This window comes from Erpetoichthys calabaricus, chromosome 3 (genome assembly GCF_900747795.2).
Source record: "Erpetoichthys calabaricus chromosome 3, fErpCal1.3, whole genome shotgun sequence".
Lineage (NCBI taxonomy): Eukaryota > Metazoa > Chordata > Cladistia > Polypteriformes > Polypteridae > Erpetoichthys > Erpetoichthys calabaricus.
The window spans coordinates 46,913,862-46,929,401 of record NC_041396.2 but is presented as its reverse complement, the minus strand read 5'-3'; the positions used below and the strand labels follow the sequence as shown (position 1 = coordinate 46,929,401).

Genomic DNA, 15,540 nt, shown 5'->3' with positions numbered 1-15,540 from the left:
GTAAAACTTCAGTAAAAACAATATTTTTTAATTAACTTTTCGTCAATGTCGCATTGAATTTTGATTCCGTGTTTGGACTTACATCGCGACAGCACAATGTATAACTGCCCGTGAGTGAATATTGTTTCTTTTTCTCTAATAAATAAACCAACTTTTTCGAATGTTTGTCCCTGTGATTTGTTAATTGTCATAGCAAAAGCTATTCTAATGGGAAACTGTTAACGTTTTAATATGAATGGCATATCAAGATCTCCTTTGGTGTCTAATGTTATTTGTGGAATATGTACTACATTAACTTTATTGTCGCCTATTAAAACGATCTACAAGTCTCCAACTTAAACTTTAAAGCCGAACAATATCTACATACTTCTGTTATATCTCCTATGTCCATATATTAGAACTCTTTTCGCTGTTCCGTTATTTCACCGAGTAATAATTTCCATTTGTTAACGCTAATGCAATGTTTACTATCAGGTTTTTGAGACTTTCAAATTTTACTACTTTCATAATCTGTAACTTGCTCTGCATGTATATCGCGCTGTGTTTTTGAGACTTTCGAATTCCACTGCTTTCAAAATCTCTAACCTGCTCTGCATGTGTATTGCGTCAACGTTTTTGAACTTCTTTACGATGTTCTACTTTGCCTTCTACTCTGTCTTTTATTTCTGATCCTGCTTGGACCTGCTAGGTTTTCAATTCCACTTGGTCTGGGTTGATTATTACTTTCCTTATTTTCCGAATTTGAACTTGGATTATTATTGTTCTTCTTTTAATCATTTTCTCTCTAATGTTTTTGGGCCTTTTTCGACACACTGCCCTCTCTTCTTCGCTTTGTCGTTGACGTGTCATCTAGAACGTATAAAATTATTGTCCAGAAAAGGACTACAACGAATGAAACAAATAGATTGTGTGTATAAAAATACTGTCCAGAAAAGCTTCTTTAAAGGATGAAATTGAGGACTTTTCATAAATGACTTAAAATGAGGAAAAAGTGTGTCTGACAAAAGCATTCACACAAATGACAGATGATAGGACTGTGGGTGTGGACTGTTAACCTGAAATGGTTGAGAGGAGGTTCGGGCCTTGAAAAAATCTCTTTGCAAAAGTCTCGTCTCGCCTAAAAATTTTCTTTTTATAATCGAGAGATTGATTTTGCTTTCATTTTTATTTGAAATAATTTCTCTTATTATTAATTTAAATAATGTAATTGGTTGTTTACATATGTAAATTATTTGTGATTATAACATGTATAGTTCTGTAAATGTTAATGTTCTACATTTGTGAATTTGTATATGCCTGTGTTCAATAAAAAGCACAATATTTGAATAAAACGGATTTAAACTTATTTGATAGGGTTGTAAAGAGTGACCAAAAAATGGGCCACAGCTTGTTCAACCTGAAAACACCTTCACTGTTGTTGTACTTGGTCTCAGTATTGACATATATTATTTGGAAAATAAATGCAACCCTTCTTCATAAATTTATTGAATACCTGCAGTTCATAAAAACTTTCTCAAATGCATTATCTAGGAGGAACAGTTTTCATGTTTGTTGAAATTGTACCTTTGATGCTGGGGTTAAAATTTCAATCTCATAGTTAAAGGAATACTCCTCCCAAAAATTATATTTTTTTTGCATATGTAATTTACTCCATGTGGTGTGCAGTAATGGGCAAGAAAATTCTTAAATCTCATGTGTTCAAGGAGAATAGAGATAACATTTCTGATAGAATGAGAGCTTATGGTGACTAATGCTGGCCAACAGCAAACATTATCAAAAATGTCCATGAAAAAAATGTCATGTTACTTGTACTCCAAATACACATGTCAAATGATCTAGTCTTATGCTTACAACATGCAGAATGCATGCATTTTGTTTTCTAAAATATTGTTAAAGAAATACCTCCAGCAAATAAAAATAGACTACAAAGAGGAAGCATAGTTTACACACGATCATCGAAAAACTGCCTTCAATTCAGCTGGACCGGTCTTCAATAAAGGCGGCAGGCTATCCTACCATTGGTACGGTATAAGAATATGCAGCATAACAGCCCATATTGTTGCTGTGCCAATAAAATTAATTATCAGTTCTGGCTACTTATTCTAAACTGTCCTCACACTGCTCATAAAAACCTTTCAATTTACAGTTTTGAGGCTTGGTTGGCTCTGCTGAAGTTCAAGGATTAATCAAGCAAATGGAAGGCACCCTGTGCTGTGATATTCATTGAAAGGTGGAAAAAACATGCACACACTTGCTCACCATAGTTAATTTAAGATTGTCTTTGGACTCAGAACATATAAACTCACGCACAAGAAGTACATCAGCCTAGAATTAAACCAAATTTAGGTTGATAGATGACTTGGAGCTGCCAGGGATTGTACTGTAGCACTGTAGTTATGAGCTAAGCGTATTTATTGTATTAATTTTACTTATACAAATGTCATCACAGTAATTATATTAGTAACATATGACACACAGCAAGTGAATGTTTTCATATGATGGAAAACACACACATTCAAGAATGTTTCAATGAAAAATAATGATGTACTATATGTAGATAAAAGTGAATTAACAAAAAAGTATGATAAAAAACAAACAATACTGCAAACTGATATTACCATGGATCTGCAGATCAGGTTGGCGCTGTCCTTCAATGGCGGATGTCTGAGCTATGTGTGGTACACTGACCTGTAAAATAAAATATGCAATTCTAGAGGAAGCTGTTTTTTTTATTAAGAATTAATTTTATTGTACAGCTTCCACACTAAATTATCAAGCAAAAATGATGCAAATACAATTTATTAATTATAAATACAACATCAAGGAATACACTTTTACATCAATTTGATTTAATATACAGAAATTGTGCAATTTTGTATTTTTAGCAACACAACTTTACTATCATTCAACTTACATCAACACGTATTTCTTCATTTTTAAGTGCTTTTCTTGCTTCACTTTGCATCTGGAGCTCTTTAGAAAAGTTCCTTAGTGCCGCAGACAGTAATCCATCGGACCACTCCATGGTATTTAGGTCTATCTGCCCATAAAGTTCCCCCAAAGTAATACTCTTTGGATTAATTGGGAAGACATCAATTTTAGCTTTTTTATTTACAGTGCCCTAAAAGTGCAAAAAAAAAAAAAAAAGTAGCAAAAAATTCTTATATAACAAATTAAAAAGAAAACAATGAGTGATTAGAATAACCTGTTTAAAGACAAAGGCCAATGCCAATACCCACAGTCACTTAAAATCTAGAGTTGCCAGTCAATCCATAATATGTATTTTGGCGGGGAAATTATAATTTCAGATTTTCCAAACATATCTCAATACGTTTCAAGGCTGCATTTCCCATAAGCATTGTAAGTCTAAGCATATCATAAAGTCCATCTTAACACTGAGTGTTTCTCAAAGCTTTATCGTAAATAAAGTAGCACATTACATCCTTTGTAATCAACATACTCCTCAACCTCGTTGTTAATCACTACGTGCTTCTTAAGTGGGCTTCCCCTTGTGCTGACAGTATCCGTGTATTTTAAATTCACATTATGACAACTCTGAATATTTGAGATGCTAGATTTATATTGAGATTATAATATTTTCATGATGGAAAGAAATAAAGCATTTATAGTAAGGCATTTTAAAGATACATTTTTAAATTCACTCAAATAACAAGTTTTTTTTTGATTTGATATACTTCATTAATCGCCGAGGGGAAATTGTCTTTTCGCTTAACCTTTGGAGGTCAGAATGTAGAGCCAGCTATTGTACAACGTCCCTGGAAGAATTTTCATGTTAAGGGCCCTGCTCAAGAGCCCAACGGAATAGGATCCCTTCTGGCAGTAATAGGATTTGAGAAACCTTCCAGATAACAATGGAATGTTATGGAATGGAACAATGGAATAACAATTCCAGTTCCTTAGCCTCAGAGCCACCACTCCACTGTTTTAAAAGTAATGACTATTAATAATTACTAATTTATATGTTAATATTTCTGTGCTCTTTAAAACTAATTACAAATTTATAAGTTAATATTTCTGTGGAGCTGGGGGTGGGTACATTCACATACAGGGGGTACAGCTGCAATCAGAAAGCCCACTCATTCTGTGTCTCTGACTACCAGCTCTAAAATCTCTGTTAATAGTGTGCATGGTCACTCAAAAATCTGCAAAGGAAATGTCATCACATCTCATGATAAATGGTGAAGATTTCCTTTTCTAGTGCAGATGATTACTTTTCAGTGAATGAGCTACAAAACATGGGTAATACCATAATTTAAATGTGTTTTTTTTCAATTACCTGGGGCTTCAGGACTATAATATAGCAAATTAATTCAAATTATGACTAAAGTTAAAAGAAAGGTTGGGAGATACTGTACCTACTACCCAAGCACCCATAATCCTATCAAGAGAATACCTATACTGTACCAATGGCAGCAGATACTTAACAGATGATCATTTTTATTTCAGGCAGGCTTTTTCAATACAGAGTTCTCCCAATGGAACTTGGTGAGGTGTCTGCGACATTTAGACTGCCAAATATGTTTTATTCCAGATAAGCTATGATATATTTTTTTACATTAAAGGGTATTATCTGAACTTTTTCACACAGGAGACATCTGATGTAATACTTGAGCTTTGACTAACTTTGAAAAAATGATTATTTAGCATTATAATGGGTTAGGTCATTGCCGCACCCACCACACAACAAAACAGCTCAGGATCCTGGTTGGCAACCCACCAGGCAAACACACGGTCCAGTCCCACCCTCCGGAAATGCCCCTCTATCTGCCTCAGCCTCAGGTCTTATGTGGGCGTCCCCTTGGCCTGGTCCTGCCACTCAGGTCCTCAACAATGAAGTCCCTGCTCACCACATCACCCTCAGGGAATCGCACCACCTGGCCGTAGTGCTGTAACTGACACTCCCTCACAAAGCAAGTAAAGTGCCTCATTCAGGGCATTATAAAACATTTCTTAAAAAGGCTGACCACAGAGGAAGACCATATAATGAACCGAAGAGTCTATTATGGAAGAAAAGTATTAATTCAACAAATTTCTGATATAGAATAGAATTAATAAAACAAAGATTATTTTTACCACTTGAAGTATTCTTTTCTATTTTCCTTCTTGAAAAGTGTACCTGATGCAAAATAAACCTTTTACCTGCAAAGCGTTTTCACCACTTGTTTCGGGCATAGGAGTTAATAATAAGGGAAGGGCTTTTTGAAGAATGGTCCTCGCTGTAGTTTTCCCACCTCCCGAAGGGCCTACCAGCATTACTCCATGACGAGCCTGAAAACAACAACAAAATGTTGAACGTTGTCCAAAATTTTAAATAAAAAGTATGAAATAATACTTTGTGGTAAACAGAACATTTATAAAGAATGCAGTAATTCTGTTGAGCACATCACTGTTTAGTGTATTGGGCTTGTTTTGATAAAAGATGACTTGTGGAATAACTGCACCTATGCTAAAGACACAGAACATTTCTCCTTAGACCATACAGATTATTTGTTCTGTAAAGCATTTTTTTTTGGGTAAGACAAACTTTTTGAAATCAAAAACACTTGATAGAGTTAACATATAAGCAGCTCTATGAACCTGTTTCTAAAACTGCTGAATTCAAATAGATTATCTGAGCTTGTCCCAGCTGCTTTGGGCACAAGGCAGGAATCAGCTCTGGATTTGGGCACCAATCAATCACATGCATCACACTCATTCATGCCTGGCCTTTTGCATGGCTTTTGGTTATGGATGGGATACTGCACTGTCTGAAAAAAAACATAATGTAGATCTTGGAAGAACTAAGTGTTCTGAAGCTGAAGGCAATATTGCTGACAAAGTTTTGGAATTAAATAAAAATTATAAACTATTATGGCACATTTGTCTTATATTCATTTATTAAAAATATTCTCATTAATAAAACAAATAATTAAATATTGTCTTTACAAAAAGAGGGTCTGATAATTACCATAATTTGACTATGGAGCTGGATAATCTTCTGTACTTGATTAGGAATAAGCTGTAAGCCAAGTTTCAGAACTGAAGCAGTGATGGCATCCTGAAACAAAAATAATGTATTCTATTTTTTTAGTTTTAAATCGAAAGAAGTTTTGTTACAAATCTGTAAATATCCATCCATCCATCCATTTTCCAACCTGCTGAATCCGAACACAGGGTCACGGGGGTCTGCTGGAGCCAATCCCAGCTAACACAGGGCACAAGGCAGGGACCAATCCCGGGCAGGATGCCAACCCACCGCAGGACACACACAAACATACCCACACACCAAGCACACACTAGGGTCAATTTAGAATCGCCAGTCCACCTAACCAGCATGTCTTTGGACTGTGGGAGGAAACCGGAGCACCCGGAGGAAACCCACGCAGACACAGGGAGAACATGCAAACTCCACGCAGGGAGGACCCGGGAAGCGAACCCAGGTCCCCAGGTCTCCCAACTGCGAGGCAGCAGCGCTACCCACTGCGCCACCGTGCCGCCCAAATCTGTAAATAATACATTAATTAACAATTCTTTTTGCAACATTTGTGAGTCAGACAAGCTCAAATGTGTTTTAATAGTTTTTTGTAAGTAAAAAAAAAACACTAGCTGCTGAAAGCAACTTTGCAGCAAAATCTTTGTAAAAGCTGCTGTAATTAGGCTCAGCGAAGATACAGTCTAAGACAGGGAAATAACTGAGAAACTACATTGTGAATCCTTAATATCTATTAATATGAATTTTACAAAAAAATGGAAATACTGGAATATCAAGTATCACCCAAGTAGTCAGTTTAAATGTCATTTGATGTGATAGATGCACAGATGAAGCAAATACAATAGATAATTAAAAAAATGGTGTGACTTACAGCACAAAACTCTTCTTAAATGTAAATATCGCAGAAGGTCCCCTGTCATGTGTGCAGGGGTATTCTTTATCTGTCTAATTATCTACCCATTTTCCAAATCTATTTATTCTAATTCATGTCCATTTTGAGTCAGAATCCATCCCATCAGTATTGCATGGAGTGCATTACAGCAAATTAAAATCGCCAGTTAATCTAAGATGCATATCTTTAAGGTTTTGGAGAAAACAGAAGAAAACTATTGCCGATGGAGAATGTGCACATTTTACACAGTGGGATTCAAATTCCAACAATGAAGTAGTTTCTATTATGGGGTGATTCCTTTGTTGCACTTGATGCTAAAGAGTTAAGCTTGGGCTCCTCATGAAATTTCAGGTTTAGAAAATGGATAGATGACTAGGGAGTTTTGGGGGAGTTATGGGGCTGGAAAATATTTTTATTTATGGGTGACCTCATCCTTTACGGTTTTCTCTTGGTAATGACTGCACACCTTTACTCATCAAATAGTGTTAAGTTATTAATATATAGACCCTATAGCTTTGAGCTTTATTACATAAACAAACTATCACATTGTAAATCTTCATGCTCTTAAGTAGACAAACTATAAAGGAGAACTATTTACCTCTAGTCTTTCACTATCTAGTTTTGGAAGATTAATGTTTGAAAACAGGTCATCCATAATACTTTGAAATAATGGAACATCCTCAGCCAGAAATCGAGGAAGATTAGCCTCTTGCAGAGCACTCCTCAAGATGAAAGATTCCTCTTCTTCAGTAAAAATTCTCCTATAAGGCATGTGACACATTGGGCTTAATTCCTGTCACAGGATGAATTTAGCAGCCTCAGCAAATTGCACAGAGTGCATATGCATATGTATAGAAAAGGTGTCTGTCTCTGTAACATTCTCTATCAATTATACTTTATATAAACTTTAAAATGGTCTTGAAAAGACACATGAAATATGTGGCTTATTAAACCCAGTGCACCATGTTTTAAACACATAACAGAATAGATTTTTATAACTGGACCACGATTAGTTTTGAAACAGATAGGTAAGATGATACCGGCCAAAAGTTGCTTCAATTGTGCTAATTACATTTAATGGTTTAAAGAACGGCACTACTTATTGAAGAAGAAATCAGCTATTCATACTTCAAATTTTTCTCACAATGAACAGATAAATGAACAAACATGAAAAAGTGCTCATAGAATGTTGAATGTTCTTGCATCTATACAGTATGTCTATCAGAATGGTTACCAGTTAGGAGGCAGCACACAAGATGCGAAAAGATCTGTACAAGGCTTTTTAAAGCATGAAAGGAAGACCCCTGGCAGGATTACAGTTTACTGGCATTCCAGGGCAACAGATGGAATACTGCTGGGTGGAGTAGTCCCCAAATTTAATTTGAATACCCTTGTTTAATGACTACAGAAAACACATGTAGTTGGGTTATTAGGAGTTTTATGGTCTGCTTGGATGTCAGCAAAGTTCTCTTCTGGATTACATATGGACCCTGTTGCAGATAAGGGAGGACAGCTCACCTGGGAATTGCTTTCACTTTAAATGACAGCCTAAACATGAGGCTGCAGGAATATTTGGGGCTCCTGGATAACACATGAAACTTTCTATAAATAGCTAATCTATAAATTTGGCTAAAAAGTTCCATGTGATGCGTTAATAGCATCTCATGTTTATAAATTCCATTAAATTTTAATGGCAAGAAACATGATGACACCAGCAGCTGTTCCTTTTAATACTCTGAGTTTTAATATTTTACATTTTGAGCTTATGCCCTGAATCTTTTCAATTTTATATGACAAAATTATTTTTAAAGAGAGTTGTGTTAAAACACTAATATAAGACTTCATGCTAATTTCTTCAGAAAAAACTTTAAATGCTTAAGCATATGGCAGTATTCTCAATTTACATTGCCCACACACACACACATACTATTTAATTCTTGGAATGGTCATGTAGTGTCACCTGTGCTACAAAGTGCTACTGAAACATTGGAGTTGCTTAAAGTGGCATATTGAGAGGATGCTACATAAATGACAAGTGTTTTTGAGTAACATAAGAGGTTCAAGGAGGGGCAAGAAAATGTGAATGATGAAGCCTGAGGTGGATCATCCATCATGACAATGCTGCAAGCCATGACGCACTCACCGTTTGCATCTTCATGGCTACGAAATCAGTTACCAAATCCCTCCTATTCAATTAACTTAGCACCTTTGCGATTTCTGGCTCTTCCCAAAAATAAAAACTGTGGGTAAAGGGCAAAGATTTTGAGACATTTCTGATATCCAGTGTAATGTGACAAAGGCACTCAAATGTTTTCGTGAAACAAAGTTCCAGGTATGCTTCCAGCAATGTTAACATTTTCTAACTAAATGAAAAGCTGCAAAAGGAGATTACTTTGAAGGTGATAGCACATTTGTTTACATGTTCATTCCATGAATTAAATTGTCAGACCTCATATATATTCATATATATATATATATATATATATTCATATATATATATATATATATATATATATATATATATATATATATATATATATATATATATATATATAAGCACTATATGTCCATATGTGGATACACCTCCATATTATTGAGTTCACATGTTTCAGCCACACTCATTGTTAATAGGTGTATAAAATCAGCACACAGCTATACAATCTCCTTTGACAAACATTGGCACTAGAATAAGTTATACTGAAGATCTCTGTGACTTTAAACATGGCACTGTCATAGAATGCCACCTTTGCACAAATCAGTATATGAAATTTCTGCTCTACTAGATCTGTAAGTATATACGTAAGTACGAATCTGTATAGCACATAAAAAACATCTATCCTCTGTTGCATCATTCACAACAGAGTTCTAAACTGCCTCTGGAAGCAATATTATACAGGGTGAGTCAAAATTATGTTAACACTAATGGATTATTTTTATCTTCAGCACACGTTTCCAGTTCGATGGATAGGTCGTGGTGGATTATGGCCATGGCCTCCACACTCTCCTGATTTGACACCCTTTGATTTCTGGTTATGGGGTATGGTAAAGGTGCGTGTGTATAGCAGGAAAGTACATGATATCAGTGACCTGAAGGACAGAATACGGACAGTGGTATCATCTATTCCCCGCGAAATATGTGTCCGGGCTCGTTGGTTTTTGTGTGTTGAACATGATGGCAAACAGGTTGAGACATTCCTGTAAATCATCTTGCACATATGAAGTATATTTGGTGAATAAATTGTTTTCGCCATTCAAATGTTAACATACTTTTGACTCACCCTGTATTGTATTATTATCATTTTTTCTTAGGAGTTACTTGTATCGCTTGCTATGAGAATGAAGTACTGCCTTAAATTTAAATATTTTGTATGCATAGTTGCAACAGCTTAACATTATTATAGAATAAAACAAATATGATTTTGCTCAATCAAGTAATTTATAATGTGTATGATTTTGTCACAAATACTCACTTATTCTTAGTTGCTCTCTTTTTTTTTACCTGCCATCAATAAAACAGATTTGATAGCCCTCATACCAAAGTCATAGTGATCCTAGAAAAAAACACCAAAACAAATTAAAATTTCATTCATCGCTTTAATATTAAAATATTCAGAGCTTTCTAAACATTGTTCTCACTTATTTATCAAAAATTCAGGGGATGAAGTTCATTACAGTTACACAAGCATGAAAATAAAAAAAAAATACAATATATAGTACATTTTTATCCAGTAGTATATATAGTATGCGAAGCCTTTTGTCTAGTTACTCAGATGTTCCATTCACATTTTAAACGTGTGTGTTGGGTTGCTTATCGATTTGAAACTGGCCCATTGTGAGTGTGGATGTGTGAATAACTGGACTGTGCTGTTGCTGTTATATGTTCTGCCCCATCCCACCCCCCAACCCTAAATCGGATTCTAAGGCTCTAAGATTAATCTCTTCAGTATCACAATACCTGTGTTTAAATTTTATATCAAAGATAAGGCCAGAGAAAACTCAAACTCAAAATGCTATTAATGAAAATATTTGGTACTTTTGTTTACATTAGTATTGCTTGGGTTTATTTGTATTATTTATTTTTCATTGACAATTAATCTAACAATTAATTTAATTAGTATTTATTTTTTATTTTCTCTATGTATCAATGCCTTGGTTATATCTCATGTGTTTTGTGGGTGGTCCCCAAGAGGTTGGACTGCCAGGAACTGCTCTCCAACCTATAAATCCAGAAAGTCTCCCACAGTTCCTGGCAGTTCGTTTTAAATGCACTCTGGGAGTGGCGAGTTGATTGTGTTTTGCTGCACCATTTGTGGATTTCTGGTATTTTGGAACCTATTCTCTGTTTTTTGACATTGTGTGGGACAGTGTATTGGGACTTGTTCACTTTGGATTGCCTCTGCTTTTTAGACATTTCTATTTCGCCTATGTGCTCTACAGAACTTCCTTCTGTTCACAAAATACATGATTTTGTCAAGAACAACAATTTTTATTTTATAAAGATTTTTCGAGGTCCTTTTTGTTTCTAGTCAGGGTTGTGACGGTAATCTCACTCCTAGTGGGAACTTTTGGAAGTATTTGTGGTGCTTTGTGGGACTTCCAGTTCACGACACTAGGAACATTTAATGCAGAGAATAAAATTACAAACGAACTTGCAGCAAATATTGAAAAAGCAAATGAAACACAAAAACTACCAGTGCCCCCTTACACATGTTTAAGTGATGTTACCAGCCTTCAGCTTGTTACCATCTGATCTTGTGATGTTGCCTTCATCAAGCTGGTAGATGGAGCATGGTTGTTAAAAGAGTCCTGTGTTATAAGATTTGATTAATTAATAATTTTGAAGATCAAATAAAATTATAAAACACCTACTTGCTTTGATAGTTGCTTGCTTGCCAACTGATAAAGGTTGACTATTTTTCTTGAAAGGCGCTTTGCGGACTTAAATCCCTCAGAGAACAATATGACCTCAGCAATAAGTCCATAATCAGGCATCATCATTGCTACTGGCCGGAAAAAGGATTTTAAATTGTCTGGAAGGTCTACTCGTCCTTTATATCTGAAAGGAAGTACAAGAATTAAAAATAACCAGAAAAACTGAAAATAATAAATGAAGTCATCCATGGTTTCATTTTCGTTAAAATGATTTATTCACGGTTTTAAGTTTATCTTTGTCTTGTATTTATTTGTACCTGTACGCAAAAGATGGATAAAAAAGTATTCTCTGAAAGTAATCATTTGAATCTGATTTTGATTTGAAGAGTGAAGGCTACCACAGAATGAGCATTTATTAATGAGCGAAGTATATTTAATTGTATGTAAGAAGGAAAACCTTAAAGCAAGAAGGGGCTCTGCCATTATGGAAGAGTATGCCTCTGTGTGTTGAGTAAGCCCTGTGGCTTCACCACCTAAAACATCAGGGCTAGATTTTAGATAGACGCACTGCCAGCAGGACAATCCAGATGTCCATGGCATTTTCCAAAGAAACAGGCTTTCTGAATAACCACTGGACCCTCTCTTACTCTGTAGTTCCAATGTGAAAAAGAGTTCATATGGATCTACGGATGTTCAAAAGTGTCTGACAGAGTGCTGTGTGAAATTTACGCATGTGGACAAGAAGGTCATCTTAAAGTCACATTCAGATGCAAAGAGAATTTTATTTTCTTTGCATTTATGTACCTCTGTGGTGGGCTGGCACCCTGCCCAGGATTTGTTTCCTGCCTTGTGCCCTGTGTTTCTGGGATTGGCTCCAGCAGACCACTATGACTCTGTAGTTAGGATAATGGATGGATTTATGTACCTAACAACAAAATATTTACCCTTCTTAGTGGTGGAGGTATAGTACTTGAAGGGTTATCACCTACTAAAAATCCAGACTTACTCAAAGACTTCACAAACTCATGTAGGGAAGCATGAAGACATCTGGAGGAGCATGATTAAGAAGTATAGCTTGCCTAATCTGATCCAGAACACCAAACTGTTATTGCAAGTGTTAATTTGTGCTAGTCAATAATGCAACTGACTTAAGAAAGAGTTCTAAGAATGACTAGCAGAAGCCTCTGATTGTAATGAGTGTTATGACATCTGGATAATGTCATCCTACATCATATGGTACTTTACAGACAAACTAAATAGTCACTTATCTTTGAAAATTAGTAAAATGGAAACAACTGCAAGAAACTATGATCAAAAAGTGACAGCAATTCTAGAACTTAAATGTGGTAAAAACTGATAAAAGACACCAAAAAGATAAAGATGTGTGTGTATATGCACAGTATAAATATAACAAGGTTATTTTTGCAGAATTGGTACAATTGCCTCAAACTGCCCACATCAGGTGTCTGAACACTGGTATTGCTGTTACTGTGGAATGCAAAAAGCAGGCACCCATCCAATGGAGCTTGGTTTTTCAGTTTATTCATACTTTTACTACAAGACGTTCACTTGTAAACCGTCTCACAGGAAGAACAAACCAAAAAATGCAATGTAAAAATATATACTGTAAGGGATATATAATATAAACAGACCTGAGAAGGTCTGTGAGCTTGAAGGGTAAGCTGGAGTATGACTTGCTGGATTGTTTATGTTTTAATGTGAAACTGTTAAAATACTAAATCATCATATTGATCTGGGTCTGTACTACCTCATGAAAAAAATGTTTATCTGGATCATGCATGTTTATAATGTTCATATTATTTTCTCCTTGAGGTATTTTGAGGAAAAACTTTTTGAGAAAATCATAAAACCAGAGGTACAATTTGTTCAAAAGTGGACGAGTTTCAAACACCTGATCAATCTTTTCATATAACAGCATTACTAGTAAGTAGGCAGCATCACATGATCAAACTGTAAAATACAATGAAAACAAAGCAAAATTCTAAGCTTTACAAATTAAATATGCCTACCGCACGAAATTACATCTCTTCCAACTCCAACAGCTCCTGACAGTCAAAAGAGCTTAATGCTTTTGATTTGTTTAATGTGTTGCAAAATTTGTATTTTAGTAAAATAAAGTAGCAAGTGAAGACAAACAGTAGGCACATATTGTCAAATCTGTGAATATCAAAGAAACAGACTGAAGTGAAAAAAGGCAGCTAAAGTAACACTTAATACTGCAGTAACTGCTTCTGCATCTGCTGTATTGATAGGTTGCCTCCTTTAAAGTTCTTGAGTGTAAAGGCCAGTGGCCTTATTCCGATTTCTAGCATTTCCTGGTACTAGTGGAAAAGATGCATTTCTTTTTATGGTCATCTAATACATACTTTCATTTACATTATGACAATAACACCCCTAAAAATGACAGATAGATAGATAGATAGATAGATAGATAGATAGATAGATAGATAGATAGATAGATAGATAGAGTGCATCCGGAAAGTATTCATAGCGCATCACTTTTTCCACATTTTGTTATGTTACAGCCTTATTCCAAAATGGATTAAATTCATTTTTTTCCTCAGAATTCTACACACAACACCCCATAATGACAATGTGAAAAAAGTTTACTTGAGATTTTAACAAATTTATTAAAAATAAAAAAATTGAGAAAAGCTCAGCATGAAGCTCAAAATTGAGCTCAGGTGCATCCTGTTTCCCCTGATCCCCCTTGAGAGAAAGTGACCTTACCCCTTCCAGTCAGCACACTATAAAACCCAACCACAATGGAAGGAGGCATCACTTGGTAATTTGGGCGAACTGCAGAACAGAGCTCCAGCAATCTAAGAAAAATCCTCAAAAATCCTTTTGTGAGCAGCCAGGAGTGGCTATACTTTGACTGGAACGTTTTTGTTTGCTTTGTCAGCTATCGAGCAACTGTTTTGTTCTTGAGGACTGATTGAGGTCATTTATGTTAGGTACAATGCCTAGAGGGGGCTGGGTGGTCTTGTGGCCTCGGAACCCCTGCAGATTTTTTTTTTTTCTCTAGCCGTCTGGAGTTTTTTTTTTCTGTCCTCCCTGGCCATCAGACCTTACTTTTATTCTATGTTAATTAGTATTGCCTAATTATATTTTTTATATATTTGCTTTTTCTCTCTTTCTTCATCGTGTAAAACACTTTGAGCTACATCATTTGTATGAAAATGTGCTATATAAATAAATGATGTTGTTGTTCTTATTATATAAAACAGGGAGTAAAGTGTTAGTGACCCCAACTTTTTTTTTTTGCGTGTGTTTTCCTTTAATATTGTAATATTTTGCTTAGCTTTTCCTTGGTACTTAAGATGATGGGGAAAGCATCCAGGCAGGAAAACCTGCACACCTCCATTGTGGACACCAGTGCCCAATCAACTGTAAACCTCATGAATATTAAATATTAGTTTTAGCATAATAGTATCTACCAGTCCTGCTGCCTGTTGACACTTTAGCACACCAATCTATCAGTCCATTGGTTTCCTGGCTAGCAGACAACAGGATTGACAACTACCATTATGCTAAAACTAATGTTAAATATTCATGATAAAAAGTTAATTCTTAACTTCCTACTCCTATAAATGTTAGCTGTAAGTATAAGCAATATTGGGAATCCCCACCACTAACCAACAATTGCATGCCATGCTGTTTTCACAGACCCTTCCACTTTTCCAGGCTTTTACCAGTTTAATATAGCACTGCCCTCAAAATATGCTGGCTTACAGGTGCAGACAGCATACTGTTGGGATTT

The 15,540-nt window shown here is 35.5% G+C and overlaps 1 protein-coding gene across 1 annotated transcript in view; it reads right to left on the bottom strand.

Annotated features, from left to right (window-relative positions):
- The window catches only part of LOC114649281 (dynein axonemal heavy chain 6-like), a 217,343-nt gene that overhangs the window by 145,855 nt on the left and 55,948 nt on the right, over positions 1-15,540 (bottom strand). Inside the window, exons 25-31 of the mRNA XM_051924685.1 lie at positions 11,754-11,940; positions 10,367-10,435; positions 7,483-7,677; positions 5,969-6,058; positions 5,161-5,289; positions 2,915-3,121; positions 2,619-2,688 (exon numbers count right to left, since the gene is read on the bottom strand). Of these exons, the coding sequence (XP_051780645.1) occupies positions 2,619-2,688; positions 2,915-3,121; positions 5,161-5,289; positions 5,969-6,058; positions 7,483-7,677; positions 10,367-10,435; positions 11,754-11,940 (947 nt within the window). The remainder of the gene's footprint in view (positions 1-2,618; positions 2,689-2,914; positions 3,122-5,160; positions 5,290-5,968; positions 6,059-7,482; positions 7,678-10,366; positions 10,436-11,753; positions 11,941-15,540) is intronic.